This window comes from Otolemur garnettii, unplaced genomic scaffold, assembly GCF_000181295.1.
Source record: "Otolemur garnettii isolate 467f Iridium unplaced genomic scaffold, OtoGar3 scaffold00018, whole genome shotgun sequence".
Classification (NCBI taxonomy): Eukaryota; Metazoa; Chordata; class Mammalia; order Primates; family Galagidae; genus Otolemur; species Otolemur garnettii.
The window spans coordinates 5885398-5900732 of NW_003852413.1; the positions used below are offsets into that span (position 1 = coordinate 5885398).

At 56.8% G+C, this 15335-nt stretch overlaps 2 protein-coding genes across 5 annotated transcripts in view; one reads left to right on the forward strand and one right to left on the reverse strand.

Annotated features, from left to right (window-relative positions):
* EVPL (envoplakin) overlaps positions 1-13076 on the forward strand; it is a 20161-nt gene extending 7085 nt beyond the window's left edge. The window contains exons 10-22 of one of the 3 annotated variants that reach the window (XM_003786114.3): positions 258-383; positions 789-935; positions 1154-1308; positions 1479-1639; positions 1844-2016; positions 3751-3929; positions 4017-4155; positions 4287-4480; positions 4817-4967; positions 8117-8200; positions 8322-8432; positions 8523-8615; positions 9373-13076. In XM_003786114.3, the coding sequence (XP_003786162.1) occupies positions 258-383; positions 789-935; positions 1154-1308; positions 1479-1639; positions 1844-2016; positions 3751-3929; positions 4017-4155; positions 4287-4480; positions 4817-4967; positions 8117-8200; positions 8322-8432; positions 8523-8615; positions 9373-12816 (5157 nt within the window). In that variant the 3' untranslated portion in view covers positions 12817-13076. Of the gene's footprint in view, positions 1-257; positions 384-788; positions 936-1153; positions 1309-1478; positions 1640-1809; positions 2017-3750; positions 3930-4016; positions 4156-4286; positions 4481-4816; positions 4968-8116; positions 8201-8321; positions 8433-8522; positions 8616-9372 lie in introns of all 3 variants that reach the window. The other 2 variants (XM_012803151.1, XM_023511073.1) reach the window with 2 other exon arrangements.
* Positions 13077-13391: 315 nt separating this feature from the next.
* CDK3 (cyclin dependent kinase 3) overlaps positions 13392-15335 on the reverse strand; it is a 4999-nt gene continuing 3055 nt past the window's right edge. For both annotated transcript variants that reach the window (XM_003786577.3, XM_023511284.1), the window contains exon 8: positions 13392-14029. In XM_003786577.3, coding sequence (XP_003786625.3) covers positions 13904-14029 — 126 coding nt within the window. In that variant the 3' untranslated portion in view covers positions 13392-13903. The remainder of the gene's footprint in view (positions 14030-15335) is intronic.

The window sequence follows — 15335 nt, forward strand, 5'->3', positions numbered from 1 at the left end:
CATACAAGATGTGTAGATTTTCTGAGTTCTTGCATGTCTGATAATGTACTTTGTCCTCATACATGACATTGTTGTTTGGCGGGCCGGGCAGGATTCGAACCCGCCACCTTAGGTGTATGTGGCTGGTGCCTTAGCCGCTTGAGCCACAGGCGCCGAGCCAGCTGGACTGTTTTAACTGGTTTGGGTTTAGCTAGTTTGCAGGATCAGTGGGCAGCAGGTTGCCCCCGGCTCTGCCCTTGACCACCCAGCAACCTTAGTTCCAGGAAGAGGCCGACTCTGTCAGCCAGACCTTGGCGAAGCTCAACTCCAACTTGGACAGCAAGTACAGCCCTGCCCCTGGGAGCCTCCCTGGTGCCCCCACAGAGCTGCTGCGACAGCTAGAGGTGAGACAACCCCACCAGGCCACCTGAAGGCTACTCCTGGGAATTAGGCCTGCCGACTTTCTGGGCCTCATACCTCCTTACCCCAGCCTGGGCGGCAGGGGAGGGGGTCTGCTCCAGCAGAAGGAGGCTGGCCAGTAACCAGCAACCACATCCCCTCTCTGGACCTCATTTTTTTCATCTGTAACGTGACAAGGGCAGCCTGTGAAAGCTTGAGCCCCTACTACCCCCACCCCACAACGAGCAGATCATAGGATCCTGGGCTCTTGGGGGGAGGGCTCCTTTTATTTTATTGACTTAGGACTTGCCTCCATGAAGGCCAGAACCTGACCTTCCTGGAGGATGGGGGGAGGGGGCTGGTTTCCAGTGCAGCCTGACCTGAGCATCCCCTGCATGGGTCCCCAGCAGGCAGAGGAGAAGCAACTGGGGGTCACCGAGAAGGTCATTGGAGACCTGCAGCGGCTCAGCCAGGAGGTGGCCCCTCTGCCACAGCGCAGAACCCCACCCCAGCAACCCCTTCAAGTGGACAGCATCTGTGACTGGGACTCAGGAGAAGTACGAACCCTGCTTGTTCCACCCGTCTGTCCCCATCCCCTGGCCCTGGGCAATCGCACCCCTGCTCCAGCACCAGCCACTTCTGTGCCTGCCTCTGCTGGACTCCATCCCCTGACCCAGGCCTGTCCTCTGATCTGTCCCTGTCCCCAGCCCTTACCCTATTTTGGCCTTGGCCCCTGTCCTGAGCCTGCATGGCTCACTCCCCATCTGTCCCCCAGGTGCAGCTGCTTCGTGGTGAGCGGTATTCACTGGTGGACAACACTGACCCACACACTTGGGCTGTGCAGGGCCCTAGCGGGGAGACCAAGAGTGCCCCAGCCGCCTGCTTCTGCATCCCAGCCCCAGACCCTGAAGCTGTGGCCAGGGCCTCCAGGTGAGCCTGGCTAGGGCAGGAGACAGGCTGTGGGCCAGACTAGGCTTTGTGGTGTCCAAGGCCTGGCAGACCCCTGACTTAAGCCCGGACTTCACCTGGAGCCATGTCTGCTGGGGTAGGGGAGGGAGAGAGAGGAGGGACATCCTCGTCTGATATCCTCCTTGTTCCAGGCTGGCCTCAGAGCTTCAGACCCTGAAGCAGAAACTGCTCACAGTCCAGAACTGCCTGAAGGCCAGTGCCAGGGAGCCCATACGGCCTGGCCAGCAGGGTATCAAGGGCTGGCTGGGAAAGGGGGTAGCTGTTGGGATAGAAAGGGCAGAATACTACTTTGGCCACTGCCAGTGGGGCTGTGATGGGGTGGGAATGACCCTGGAGTTAGGGATATCTACTCAGAAGCTGTTCCTATTAGGCCCTGCCCATCCCCTTCCAAGCTGCCCATCCCCTTCCAACCATGCCCCCCACAGGACCCTCTGTGGACACTCATGTATAGACAGGAGATAGGCCCTGGGCCCTCACCTGCACCCTCTGCCCCTAGCTCCAGCTGGCTCAGCGCCGGCCAACCCACAGGCTCAGAAGCTCCTGACACAGATGACCCAGCTGGATGGGGACCTGGAGCAGATAGAGAAGCAGGTGCTGGCATGGGCCCGGACCCCAATGAGCCGCACTTCCCCACTGGAGGACCTGGAGGGTCGCATCCACAACCAGGAGGTGGGTGAGCAGTGGGCAGGGCTCTGCCCTGAGGGCACACACTCTTTAGGGAGGTGATGCAAGCCAAGGAACAGCTGCCAAGACCCAAGGTGTAGGAGGGGTGTGGACAGTCCAGGCTCAGATAGACTGGTTCTCGTCCTGTCTCCTCCCCAAACCGGGCATAATAATACCCAACTTGTTTGGTTGCCTGATGGAGGATAAAGTGTGGTAATGCTGGGGAAGGTTCTAGCAGGACTAGTATAAAGGACTCACACCCAGGAGCTGTTCTGGCTGAGGTCCTGAGAGTTGCAAGGAAGCCTGGGGTCTATTTTTTTTTTTTTCTTTTCTTTTCTGAGACAGAATCTTACTTTGTCACCCTTGGAAGAGTGCTCACAGCAACCTCAAACACTTGGGTTCAAGTGATTCTCTTGCCTCAGCTTCCTGAGTAGCTGGGACTGCAGGTGTCCATCACAATGGCTGGCTACATTTTTAGAGACAAAGGTCTTGCTCTAGCTCAGGCTGATCTCAAATTTGTGAGCTCAGGTGATTAGCCTTCCTCAGCCTCCGGGAGTGCTGGGATTACAAGTGTGAGCCATCGTGCCTGGCTGAAGACTGGGGTATTTTAGGAGCAATTCCTCCTGGTTTGATGGGGGATCCTTGCTGGAGAGGTTGCAGGGTTGTGCAAACATCATAAGAGGAGAACAAGTTTTCTGCCACGGGACTCAACACCCCTGAAAGTGCTCCATGTGAAGTCTGCCCTTCCCCACACCTGGTGGCAGCAGTCTGGGCTACCTTTCTAAGCTGGTTTGGCTCTAAAAACTTTAAATCACGTTGTTCACATTCTTGGGCAACATGTTACTTTCTCTCCACAATGTTCTATAGACATGAGGAGGCAGTAGTCAGCTAGGGCAGAGGTCCAGGCAAGGCTGGAGGGGCTCCCAGAGTGGGACAGCAGCAAGGTCAGGGGCTCAGAGGCAACTCTGAAATGGAGAAAAGTGTGCCAGCATTCTTAGGGGGTCTCTTGAGGAGACGTCTGTGGAAGGGAGGGGGCAGGGGGTGTGAGTTGCTGTGCTGTCTTAGCCAAGGCCTCAGCTCCTGGAAGCTCCTAGAGCTATGGTGGGGGCTGCCCTCTCTACCACATATCAGTAAGTCACTGGCTGCCTTGTGGGGCATGGTGGTTTCCAGAGCGACTGACCGTGGAGGCTGTCAAACCCACGTAAGTCCTTGGGTTTTGAAGGTACAGCATCTGGCGCATCATGGTGTTGGGGGGCCCCAGGAAGCTTGGTCAGACTAGCTGGCAGGTGGCACTTGGCACAGACTTGGCACTACACGTTAACCTATGGGATGGAGGAGTATCTGAATGATGGGGGAATGGCAGCAATAATCCCCGGGGGACAGAGCCAGGGCTTTGGTTCTCTGAACCTGGAGGGACAGGATCAGGGGACCTGCAGCTGTTGTGAGAGGACAAGGTGAAGATGACAGGAGGCAATGTTGAGCCTAGGGATGGTGTCATCCTTTCATCAGTCATACCCCCATCAGTCTCATGTAGATGAAGAGACTGAGGGTCAGAGAAGTTGACCTGCCCTAGGTGAGCCACATGGGGACTAGTAGGGCCAGGACTGTACCAGGTTCCCTGACTGTGCCCAAGCACATACCCACCACACTCCCCTGCCTTCCTGTGCACAGTGAGGTTGACCTCACAGGAGACCTGGGCAGAGCCCACAGCCCAGCGACCTGACTCCACCCCTTCTTCAGGGTACAGCCCAGCGCCTACAGAAACTGGGAGCTGAGAAGGAGGCAGCCCAGCAGGAGTGCGAGGCATTTCTGTCAGCACGGCCCATGGGCCCTGCTGCCCTGCAGCTACCTGTGGCCCTTAACAGTGTCAAGAACAAGTACAGCGACGTGCATGTTCTGTGCAACCTCTATGGGGAGAAGTGAGTGCTTGGGGCCCTGGGCAGGGCAGCAGGCTGCAGACGAGGGGCTGTCTGACCCTGAACCTAACCTCTTCCCCTCCGTGGCAGAGCCAAGGCTGCCCTGGGTCTGGAGCGGCAAATCCAGGACTCGGACAGGGTCATCCAAGGCTTCGAGTCCGTCCTGGCACAGGAAGCCCCCATCCCTGATGACCCGAGGGCGCTACAGGAGAGAGCCAACGAGCTGCAGGTGAGGGGCTGGTGAGGGCCTCCTGGCAGGAAGGGGACAGCCTGGCTGAGAAATTTGGGGGTGGGTGAGTGGGGTGAACCTATGTCTCACCACACCATGAGGGTACATGGTGCTGTGTCCCCTGTCCCTAGCTCCAACGGAGGGAACTGCTGGGACAGCAGGCCTGTGTTCTGGGGCTGCACCGCCAGCTGAAGGCCACAGAGCACGCATGCGCTGTACTGCAGAACAACTTCCAGGAGTTCTGCCAAGACCTGCCACGCCAGCAGCGCCAGGTGCGGGCCCTCACTGACCGCTACCATGCCGTGGGGGACCAGCTGGACCTGCGGTGAGAAGACCCTCAGGGCACATGGCATGAGCTGGGTGGAGCCTGGGCATTGCTGCCTGCAAGCCATGTTACCTTGGAGTGGTGATTTTCCCACTCTGAGGCTCTGTGGCCCCACCTCTAAAATGGGAGAACAGTGCCAGGTAGGCCTGGCAGAGCCTAGACACTTCCATCTCTGTATCCCCAGCACAGGGTCAGAGAGTAGGGGATCTGCAGGGCAGGTCACCCAGGCTTCCTGACCTGTCCCAGGGAGGAGGCTCCCCCCAGCCTCCTCCATGCATCCCTTGCCTGTCCCCAGAGGGCAGCTCTCACCATGTTCTGGGCCTCATCTTCCTGCAGGGAGAAGGTTGTGCAGGACGCCTGCCTCACCTACCAGCAGTTCAAAAACTGCAGGGACAACCTGAGCTCCTGGCTGGAGCACCTCCCCCGCAACCAGGTGCGGCCCAGTGATGGGCCCAGCCAGATCACCTATAAGCTGCAGGCAGAGAAGGTGAGGGGCTGGGCTGCGGGTGACCTGACCTGGGGCCTAAAGCAATAGCCACCTCCCTGGCCACCTCCCCACATAGACAGCTGCCTGTGCACATGAGGCCCCCTAGCGGCCAAGGCTCAAAAGCATTCTGAGAGGCCACCGAGGCTTTAGGTCACCCCTCTTCCTGATCTCCACTTGAAATGTACCACTTTGTCCATGGAAACGGCCAGCCCATCTCTGAGGTGGGCTATGGGATTTGCGCTCAGGCCACAGAGTCTGAGAATTCCAACTACTGCTATGTCTTCCTCACACTTGCCAAACCCCTGCCGCATGAACTGGGGCCAGGGTAGTGCTGCCCCAGGCAGCTCGCAGTCAGGAAGCAGGATAGAGAACTAGCTCCCCAAGGGTGTGCCTGTGGAACTCCCATGGAGTTTTGGGCAAATGGAGTGGAAGGATCCTCCACAAAAGCTGAGATTGGAAGGTAGATGGGGGAGTGGCTAGGGGAGGGGGTGAAACGTCCCAAGCACGCATGGCAGTCAAGGGACAAGGGGGGGGGGATCTCAGGCAAGGGGACCAGATGAGGAGAAGACCACGCAGGTCCTGCCCAGCCCGAGAAGGAGGCTGGACTCTACCCTGTAGCCAGGGTAGAAGGTGGGCACCCCTAAACTGGCATCTAGAAGCTGGCTCTGCTTACAATTGGAGGATGGCCCAGAGGATGGGAATAAAACAAGAAGGCTCGTGAGGAGCGAGGGTAGAAATCCCGTGAGAGACAGTGGTGGCTTGGGCTACAGGGAAGGCCCATAGGATGTGGAAAGAGGTGGGCAGTTGAGAGATATCTCAGAGAGACAGAGATGGCAGCGTTGGGTGAACTGCTTGGAGGGAGCAGGGGAAGAGGGGGTGCCCCCACCTGAGGGAACGGACCACATTTGGGGAGAAGAAATGAGGTCAGCTGGGTCATGCTGAGCATGGGGGGCCAACACAGCCTAGGGGTGCCAGGGAGGTTCATGGGAGGGAGTCGTGCACTGAGGATGCCTCCCCAAGAAGAGCAAAGATGGGCCTGGGACTGTGGAGAAAATAAGAACATGTGGGGAGATGTAGGGGGTGACATAAGGAAGGAAGAGTCCGAGGACAGAAATTCACAGCCCTGGCTGCAGATTAGGATCTCCCAAGGAGCTTTTAAAATACCCCAGTCTAGGGCTCCTCCGCAGGCCAAGTAAACTGGAGTCAGGCTTGCTGCGGCAGCACATACACGGAAATTAGCACGATGCAGAAAAGATAAGCATGTCATTGCAAGATGACATGCAAATTCACAGTGTTTGATGTTTTTCCTTAGGTAGTTGTGATCACTCACCGTAGTTTGCTTTTGTAGTGGTTTGGCAAGGTTAGAAGCCCTCAGCCTCTTTACTGCGGTGGGCAGGGCTTACTGTCCGTGCTCTTGGAAGAACCGGCCATCCTGAGTAACTTAATGGAGTAATTATTCTATTCTTCTTTTACATACAGAAATGCTTAAGATATTTGTTTGTTTGTTTGTGAGACAGAGTCTCACTCATTCACCTTGGGTAGAGTATCGTGGTGTCACAGCTCACAGCAACCTCAAATTCATGGGCTAAAGTGATCCTCTGGCCTTAGCCTCCCAAGTGGCTGGGACTACAGGACGTGCCAAAATGCCCAGATATATTTAAGTATTTTATTTTATTATTATTATTTTTTTAGAGACAGTCTTGTTTTGTCACCCTTGGTAGAGTGCCGTGGCATGACAGCTCACAGCAACCTTTAGCTCTTTGGCTTAGGTGATTCTCTTGCCTCAGCCTCCCAAGTAACTGAGACTTAAAGGTGCCCACCACAATGCTTGGCTATTTTTTGTTGCAGTTTGGCTGGGGCCGGGTTCAAACCCACCACCCTCTGTATATGGGGCTGGCACCCTACTTACTGAGCCACAGGTGCCGCCCTATTTAAGTATTTTAAATGGAAGCCAGGCACAGCACTTCATACCTGTTGTCTTGGCATTTGGGGAGGCTGAGGAGAAAGGATTGCTTGAGTGTAGGAGTTATTATTATTATTATTTATTTAGAGACAGAGTCTCACTTTGTTGCCCTTGGTAGAGTGCTGTGGCGGCACAGCTCATTGCAACCTCCAGCTCTTGGGTTTAGACGATTCTCTTGCCTTAGCCTCCCGAGTAGCTGGGACTATAGGAACCTGCCACAACATCCGGCTATTTTTTGTTGCAGTTTGGCCAGGGTCAGGTTTGAACCCGCCACCCGTGGCATATGGGGTCAGAGCCCTACTAACTGCACCACAGGCGCCACCCCTTAAATTGGATTTTCTTTCACAGATACCAATTATTCTTTCCAATTCTTTTTTTTTTTTATTAGCAACAACTACTTTTGTTTGTTTCTTTGAGACAGAGTCTTAAGCTGTCACCCTGGGTAGAATACCATGGTGTCACAGCTCACAGCAACTTCAAACTCCTGGGCTCAAGGGATTCTCTTGCCTCAGCCTCCCAAAGTAGCTGGGACCATAGGCTCCTGCCACAACACCCGGCTATTTTTTTTGTTGCAGTTGTCATTGTTGTTTAGCTGGCCCAGGCTGGGTTTGAACCTGCCAGTCTCAGTGTATGTGGCTGGCACCGTAACCAGTGTGCTATGGGCACCGAGCCTATTCTTTCCAATTCTTAAATTTAAAAAATTGTACTTAAACAAACAAAACCTCACTGGAGTCAGAACATCAGTATATTTTTAAGCAGAGAGAGTGAAGCTAGGAAGAGGAGGGACTCCCATATGGCCCTTCCTGTCTCTGGTGGGCATGATCTGGCTGACTTGTGGCCCTAGAGGTACAGGTTGGAGAAGAGCCAAGGTGAGTGGTGGCATTTCCTGGCCTCCCACTCCCAGGCTAGAGTATAGCGGCATCATCACAGCTCACTGAAACCTCTAACTCCAAGGCTAAAGCAATCGTCCTGCCTCACCGTCCTAAGTAGTGAGACTATAGGCATGCACCACTACGCCTGGCTGATTTTTCTATTTTTAGTAGAGACGGGGTCTCAGTTTTGCTCAGGCTGTTCTCAAACTCTTGGCCTCCAGTGATCCTCCCGCCTTGGCCTCCCAGAGTGCTGGGATTGCATGGGTGAGCCACCACACTTGGCCACCTCCCAACTCTTGATTCTTCCCTGGCAGAGGCTGATGAAAGAGATCAAAAGCCGAGAGCAGGACAGGGCCACGATGTCCCGGCTCTCCCAGGACTTGCAGGCAGCTCTCCAAGTAAGCCAGTTTCACTTCAGTTTGTCCTTCTTTATCCTCCCCACCTCTCTCCCATTCCTGTTCCCCTACGAGTGGCTTTCCCCACTGACTTCCAGCCTGCTGTCCTTTCCTCCCTGCTTAGGACTATGAGCTGCAGGCAGACACCTACCGCTGCTCCCTGGAGCCCACACTGGCAGTGTCAGCTCCCAAGAGACCCCGAGTGGCTCCCCTGCAGGAGAGCATCCAGGCCCAGGTGAGACAGGACCTGGTGGGGCTCAGTGTCCAGCACCAGCACCAGCTCTGCAGACTCCAAGGCTGACTCTTCCTCCCTTTGCTCTTCCAGGAGAAGGACCTTGCAAAGGCCTATACTGAGGCTGCAGCGGCCCACCAGCAGCAGCTGCACCAGCTGGAGTTTGCTAGAAAGATGCTGGAGAAGGTACAGAGATGACACCAACTCTGTTCCCTTGATAGCTGAACATGCACTTCATTCCCCCCACCCAGTGGTCAGACTGTCCTCCCTTCCTCCTTTTCTTACAGCCCCTGGGCAGGCTCAGCAGCTCGAGGTGGGTGCAGCTCCCTGCCTCCCACAGTTTTCTCCCCAGTGGCTGTAACAGCCTGGTACCAATCCCAGAGCTAGGCCCTGGAGATGCTGTTCAGTGCAGTCACAGCTTGGCCATTAGGCAGTCTGATGATGGGACAGGACCATTAACTCTAGAGAACAGAGAAAATCCCCCAGAATCTTCAGCCTTGGACCCAGACACAATGGCAACAGGTCACCTGGGAGTCCGTCCCTGGTGGACCAGGAGCCAGCTCTCTAGGATCTTTGTGGCCTGCCAGCTTTTCTACCACCCTTGGCCATAGTCCAGCATCCCTCATAGGAGTATGAGCCCATCTCTGGGAGCCTGAGTGGAAAGGAAAGGGGGAAAGGTACAGAAAGGAAGGGAGTGCCTATCCTATCTGCACTTTCTAGAGCTGACCTGTACACTGCCCTGTGTCCTGCCTTCACAGCACTGACTGGGGCCCCTCAAAGTCCTGCATCTAAGCATCTCAGGTGTTCAGCTCCATCTCCCAGGACCTACCAGAAAGGCTGAGGAGCCAGCCAGGGGTCTCTTGGTCTTGGGGATGGGGTACAGGAAGAAGCTCATGTCTTTCCTCCTCTCACCCCTGCTCTCCTTCTTCCTGTCACTCTGCAGAAGGAGCTCAGTGAGGACATCCAGGCAACCCATGGTGCAGGGCAGGGGTCTGAGGACCCAGCTCAAGCAGGGAGGGAGTCAGAGGTCCTGAAGTCCCAGCTGGAGGAGGAGAGGAAGCGGGTGGCCCAGGTGCAGCATGAGCTGGAGATGCAGAGGAGCCAGTTGCTACAGCTGAAGACCCAGCGGCCGCTGGAGAGGCTGGAGGAGAAGGAAGTGGTGGAGTTCTACAGGGACCCCGAGCTGGAGAGCAGCCTGTCCAAGCTGAAGGCCCAGCTGGAGGAGGAGGGCAAGAGGCGGGCCAGCCTGCAGGCAGACCTGGAGGCGGCAGCGCAGAAGGTTGTCCAGCTGGAGAGTGAGAGGAAGACCAAGCAGCCTCACCTGCTGACCAAGGAGGTCACGCAAATAGAGAGGGACCCCAGCTTGGACAGCCAGGCGGCCCAGCTCAGCAGCAGGATCCAGCAGGTCCGAGGGGAGGATGCTGTCATTGTGGCCCAGGTGGAAGAGCTGAAGAAGGAGCTACTGGCCCTTGAGCAGAGGGAGGCGGACGTGAAGGAGAAGATTGTGGTGAAAGAAGTGGTCAAGGTGGAAAAGGATCTGGAAATGGTCAAGGCAGCCCAGGCTCTGAGGCTGCAGATCGAGGAGGATGCTGCGAAGAGGAAGGGAGCAGAGGAGGCTGTGGCCAAGCTGCAGGCCCGCATTGAAGACGTGGAGCGGGCCATCAGCTCGGTAGAGCCCAAGGTCATTGTGAAGGAAGTAAGGAAGGTGGAGCAGGACCCAGGCCTTCTCCAAGAGTCTTCCAGACTCAGGAATCTCCTGGAGGAGGAGAGGAAGAGGAACATGATGCTGGCAGGGGAGCTGAGAGAGCTGCGCAGCAAATACAGCATGGTACAGACTCAGAAGCCCAAGGTACAGCTCCAGGAGCGTGTCCATGAGGTCTTCCATGTGGACCCTGAGACGGAGCAGGAGATTGCACGACTTCGCACCCAGCTGCAGGAGGCTGCTGGCCGCAGGAGTGGCGTGGAGAAGGAGGTGGAGCGGCTGCTGCCTGAGCTGGAGGGCCTGCGAGCACAGAAGCCCATGGTGGAGTACAAGGAGGTGACCCAGGAGGTGGTGAGGCACGAGAGGAGCCCGGAGGTGCTGCGTGAGGTCGACCGCCTGAAGGCCCAGCTCAATGAGCTGGTCAACACCCATGGGCGCTCCCAGGAGCAGCTCATCCGGCTGCAGGGTGAACGCGATGAGTGGAAGCGGGAGCGGGCAAAGGTGGAGACCAAGACAGTGAGCAAGGAGGTGGTGCGGCGCGAGAAGGACCCGCTCCTGGAGAAGGAGGCCGAGCGGCTCCGCCAGGAGGTGCGGGAGGCGGCCCAGAGGCGGCGGGCAGCCGAGGACGCAGTGCACGAGCTGCAGAGCAGGTACCTGCTGCTGGAGCGCAGGAAGCCTGAGGAAAAGGTGGTAGTGCAGGAGGTGGTGGTCACCCAGAAGGACCCAAAGCTGCACGAGGAGCACAGCCGGCTGGGTCACAGCCTGGACGAGGAGGTGGCCCGGAGGCGGCAGCTAGAGCTGGAGGTGCAGCAGCTGCGGGCTGGCGTGGAGGAGAAAGAGGGGATGCTCAGCTTTGGTGAGGACCGTGGCAAGAAGCTGGCGGCGGAAAGGGAACTGCGGCAGCTGAGCCTGAGGATCCAAGAGCTAGAGAAGCGGCCGCCTGCGGTGCAGGAGAAGATCATCATGGAGGAAGTAGTCAAACTGGAGAAGGACCCAGACCTGGAGAAGTCCACAGAAGCCCTGCGGTGGGACCTGGACCAGGAGAAGGGCCGGGTATCTGAGCTGCATCGGAAGTGCAAGAACTTGCAGGTCAAGATCGACGTCCTCCAGAAGGCCAAGTCACAGGAGAAGACCATCTACAAGGAGGTGATCCGGGTGCAGAAGGACCGGGTGCTAGAGGACGAGAGGTCCCGCCTGTGGGAGCTGCTCACCAGGGAGCGCAGGGCCCGGCAGGCCCAGGAGGAGGCCCTGCGGCATCTGCGGGACCGGATCGAGAGGGCAGAGGCCCTGGGGAGGACCTGGTCCCGGGAGGAGGCTGAACTGCAGAAGGCCCGGGACCAGGTGGGCCAGGAGCACGGACGGCTGCAGCAAGAGCTGCAGACGCTGGAGAGACAGAAGCAGCAGCAGGCACTGCAGCTGCAGGAGGAGTCAAAGCTGCTCAGCCAGAAGACGGAGATGGAGCAGCAGAAGGCGGCCGAGCAGGGCCAAGCACTCTCGCGGCTCGAGGCGGCCATCCTTCATGAGAAGGACCAGATCTACGAGAAGGAGCGGACCCTCCGGGATCTCCATGCCAAGGTGAGCCGGGAGGAGCTCAGCCAGGAGACTCAGACGCGGGAGACCAACCTTTCCACCAAGATCTCCATCCTGGAACCTGACACGGGGAAGGACATGTCCCCATATGAGGCCTACAAGAGGGGCATCATTGACCGAGACCAGTATCTCCAGCTGCAGGAGCTGGAGTGTGACTGGGAGGAGGTCACCACCTCAGGCCCTTGTGGGGAGGAATCTGTGCTCCTGGACCGCAAGAGTGGGAAGCAGTACTCCATTGAGGCTGCCCTCCGCTGCCGGCGCATCTCCAAGGAGGAGTACCACCTGTACAGGGATGGCCATCTGCCCATCTCCGAGTTCGCCCTGCTGGTGGCTGGGGAGACCAAGCCCTCCTCCTCGCTCTCCATCGGCTCCATCATCTCCAAGTCTCCGCTCACCTCCCCAGCCTCCCAAACCTCCTGTTTCTTCTCTCCCGGCTTCACTCTTGGCCTCAGTGATGACAGCTTCCCCATCGCTGGGGTGTATGACACAACTACAGACAACAAGTGCAGCATCAAGACAGCCGTGGCCAAAAACATGCTGGACCCCATCACTGGGCAGAAGCTGCTGGAGGCACAGGCGGCCACAGGGGGCATCGTGGACCTTCTGAGCCGTGAGCGCTTCTCTGTGCATAAGGCCACTGAGAGGGGCCTGATTGACAACACTGCCACGCAGAGGCTGCTCAATGCCCAGAAGGCCTTCACCGGCATTGAGGACCCAGTCACCAAGAAGAGGCTGTCAGTGGGCGAGGCTGTGCAGAAGGGCTGGATGCCCCTGGAGAGTGTGCTCCCGCACCTGCAGGCGCAGCACCTGACGGGGGGGCTCATCGACCCCAAGAGAACAGGCCGCATCCCTGTTCCACAGGCTCTGCACTCCAGAATGATCAGCGAGGAACTCGCCCAGCTCCTGCAGGATGAGTCCAGCTACGAGAAGGATTTGACAGATCCCATCTCCAAGGAACGGATGAGCTATAAGGAAGCCATGGGTCGCTGCCGAAAAGACCCTGTGAGCGGCCTGCTGCTCCTTCCAGCAGCACTGGAGGGGTACCGCTGCTGCTACCGCTCGGCCTCCCCCACCATCCCACGCTCCCTGCGCTGACGCCAGCCTCGCAGCTGGGGCAGCGTGTGTTGAGGCAGGTTGGATGCATATACCCCTCACCTACAGAGCGGCCTAATCCCAGACAGTGGGTATTCCCTCTGCTAGACCGCTGTTTTATTATTTTATTACTACTTCGCCATTTGTGGTGTTGGCCTTCCCCACCCAACCTTGGTGCCTGACCCATCCCAGGACCGGGAGAGCAGCAGCTCTGGTTTTCCTCCTCCCTCCCCCACCCAGTAATCCAATAAATGAATTCTCTCAGTGCTGTCTTGTTCACATTTGAGGACACAGGATCCATCTGTCTGGGGTGTGACAGCACTGTGTGGGCCCTTCAGCAGGTGGGGAGTGGACATGCCCAACATGCCTGCCTGGAAAATGGTGCTCTCAGAGGGCTGTGGTTCCTTGGAATCTGGGCAGGGATGTGGTCGGGTGAGTTACAAGAAGAGATCAGGAACAGCCTTGCCTTTCCCTGCCTGCCCCTCCCAGTTTCCCCACTGTCTAGGTTTAGGCCAGGACTGTCTCCAGGCTTCGGTCCCCCTTGTCAAGCCCATGTGTCCATAAGCAGAACGCCAGAGAACTCAGAAAGGTGTCATGTTTATTTTCTGTCAAGCCAAAAGCAAAACAACATAAGCATATCTTAGGTGATAAGTCCTTAGAACAGCCACACACACCCTCACCTCTGCTCTCTCCCTCCAGTTTGACTTGGGAACTCAACTCTTTCCCCCAAACATTTTAAATCCAAAGAGACCAGCAGGGGGCACCCCTTCCTGGGGTCTGGCTCTGTGGCTGCAGCCCCTGCAGGTAAAAAGCATAGCAGGCCCCTGCTATCAACATTGCATCTGCTGTTCCAGTGCCAGGGGATCGATCTCTAACGTACCCCCTCATGCCTAGAGCATCTGTGCCTCTATTTTGAAAAAGCACCATGAAACCCAACGAACAACACAGGAACTCTCTAACCTGTGGGCAAGACAAACCCACACTCAGCCCTCTGCTGGCTGATACCAAATTCCTTAGAGCTTTGCTCTCCCCAGATTTGCTCTCTCCCTTGGGAACAGGTGGGGAGGTAGCTGGGTGGGACTTCCTGTTCTTAACGGCAGTAACGCTCCAGCACACACTGGCTGGAGGCGGGGGAGGGATCCGAGGATGAGAAGTATGGGTGGGCCAGGGCGGCCTTGGCTGAGATCCGCTGGCTGGGGTCATACTGTAGGAGTTGCTGGGAGGAAGGAGGAGGAAAGAGACTAGAGTTGGGTGCAATGAGGGTAGCAAGAGGAACTCCCCCCAGGTCCCAGGGGAAGGCCCCAAGCTCCAAAGCGGCTGCCCTCTAACCCAGAACTGCATGAAGCTACTGCCTCCCAATCCTTAAGCCAGTTCTGGACAGTCCTGGAACCTGAGACAAAGAGTTCATTCTAGTCCGGCCCTGAGTCACCCAGGTCTCTTCAGGCAACTGCAGCTAAGTCAGCTCCCCTTCCAGGTCCCAGCCTGTGCCTGGCTGTGTACAGGAAGCAGGGGCCCAAACCTGTCCAAGGGTACACCTGAGGTGAGGCAGGAATCCAAGGAGCAAGAGGGAGAGAAGGAAGTGCCACCACCATCAGACCAGATTCAGCTCTGCCCTAGAGCCTCTAAACCCAGGCAGGAAGCCAGGCGCAGTGGCTCACGCCTGTAATCCCAGCACTTGGGAGGTTGAGGCAGGTAGATTGCCTGAGTTCACAGGTTCCAGACCAGCCTGAGCCAGAGTGAGACCTTATCTCTAAAAATAGCTGGGCATTGTGGCGGACACCTGTAGTCCCAGCTACTTGGGAGGCTGAGGCAAGAGAATCACTTCAGCCCAGGAGTTTGAAGTTGCTGTGAGCTGTGACATCAGGGCACTCTACCAAGGGCAACATAGTGAAATTCTGTCTCGAAAAAAAAAAAAAGAAAGAAAAAGAAAAAAAAATACAAAAGAAAATATTGACCTGCCCTCCTTGGCCCCAACACTAGATTAAGGAGAGAGATGGGGCTTGGAGACCTTGTGGGTAACCACAAGGCTATGCCTAAGACCTTCTGGGCAGTCTGGCTTGTGCCTGCCCAAGGGATCGATTTGTTGCAACTAGAAGGTTGAGAGTAGAGACTGTGGCAGGAGCCAGTACGCCCTCCGGTGGCAGGGGACAGGCTTACATTCCAGCTGGAGAAGGCACTGGGAACACCAAGGCAGTGGGAGGTGCATCCCCTGTGAGGGAAGCTTGTAAGGCTGAGATGGGGCAATATTGCCCATAAAGGTGATAACCAAATACACACCACAAGGTAAAAGGGCAAGGATCACAGCTTGGGCTACCAAATGAGAGAAGTTTTGAAAGGGAAGATAAACGTTGGACTTACTGTGGGGGAGGGCTCCAGGTTGAACTAGTAGTTCACCCAGGGACAGGGTGTACAAGGGTCAGAAAAGAGACCAGGGCTTGGCGCCTGTAGCTTAAGTGGCTAAGGTGCCAGCCACATACTCCAGAGCTGGCGGGTTCAAATCCAGCCTGGGCCTGCCAAACAAC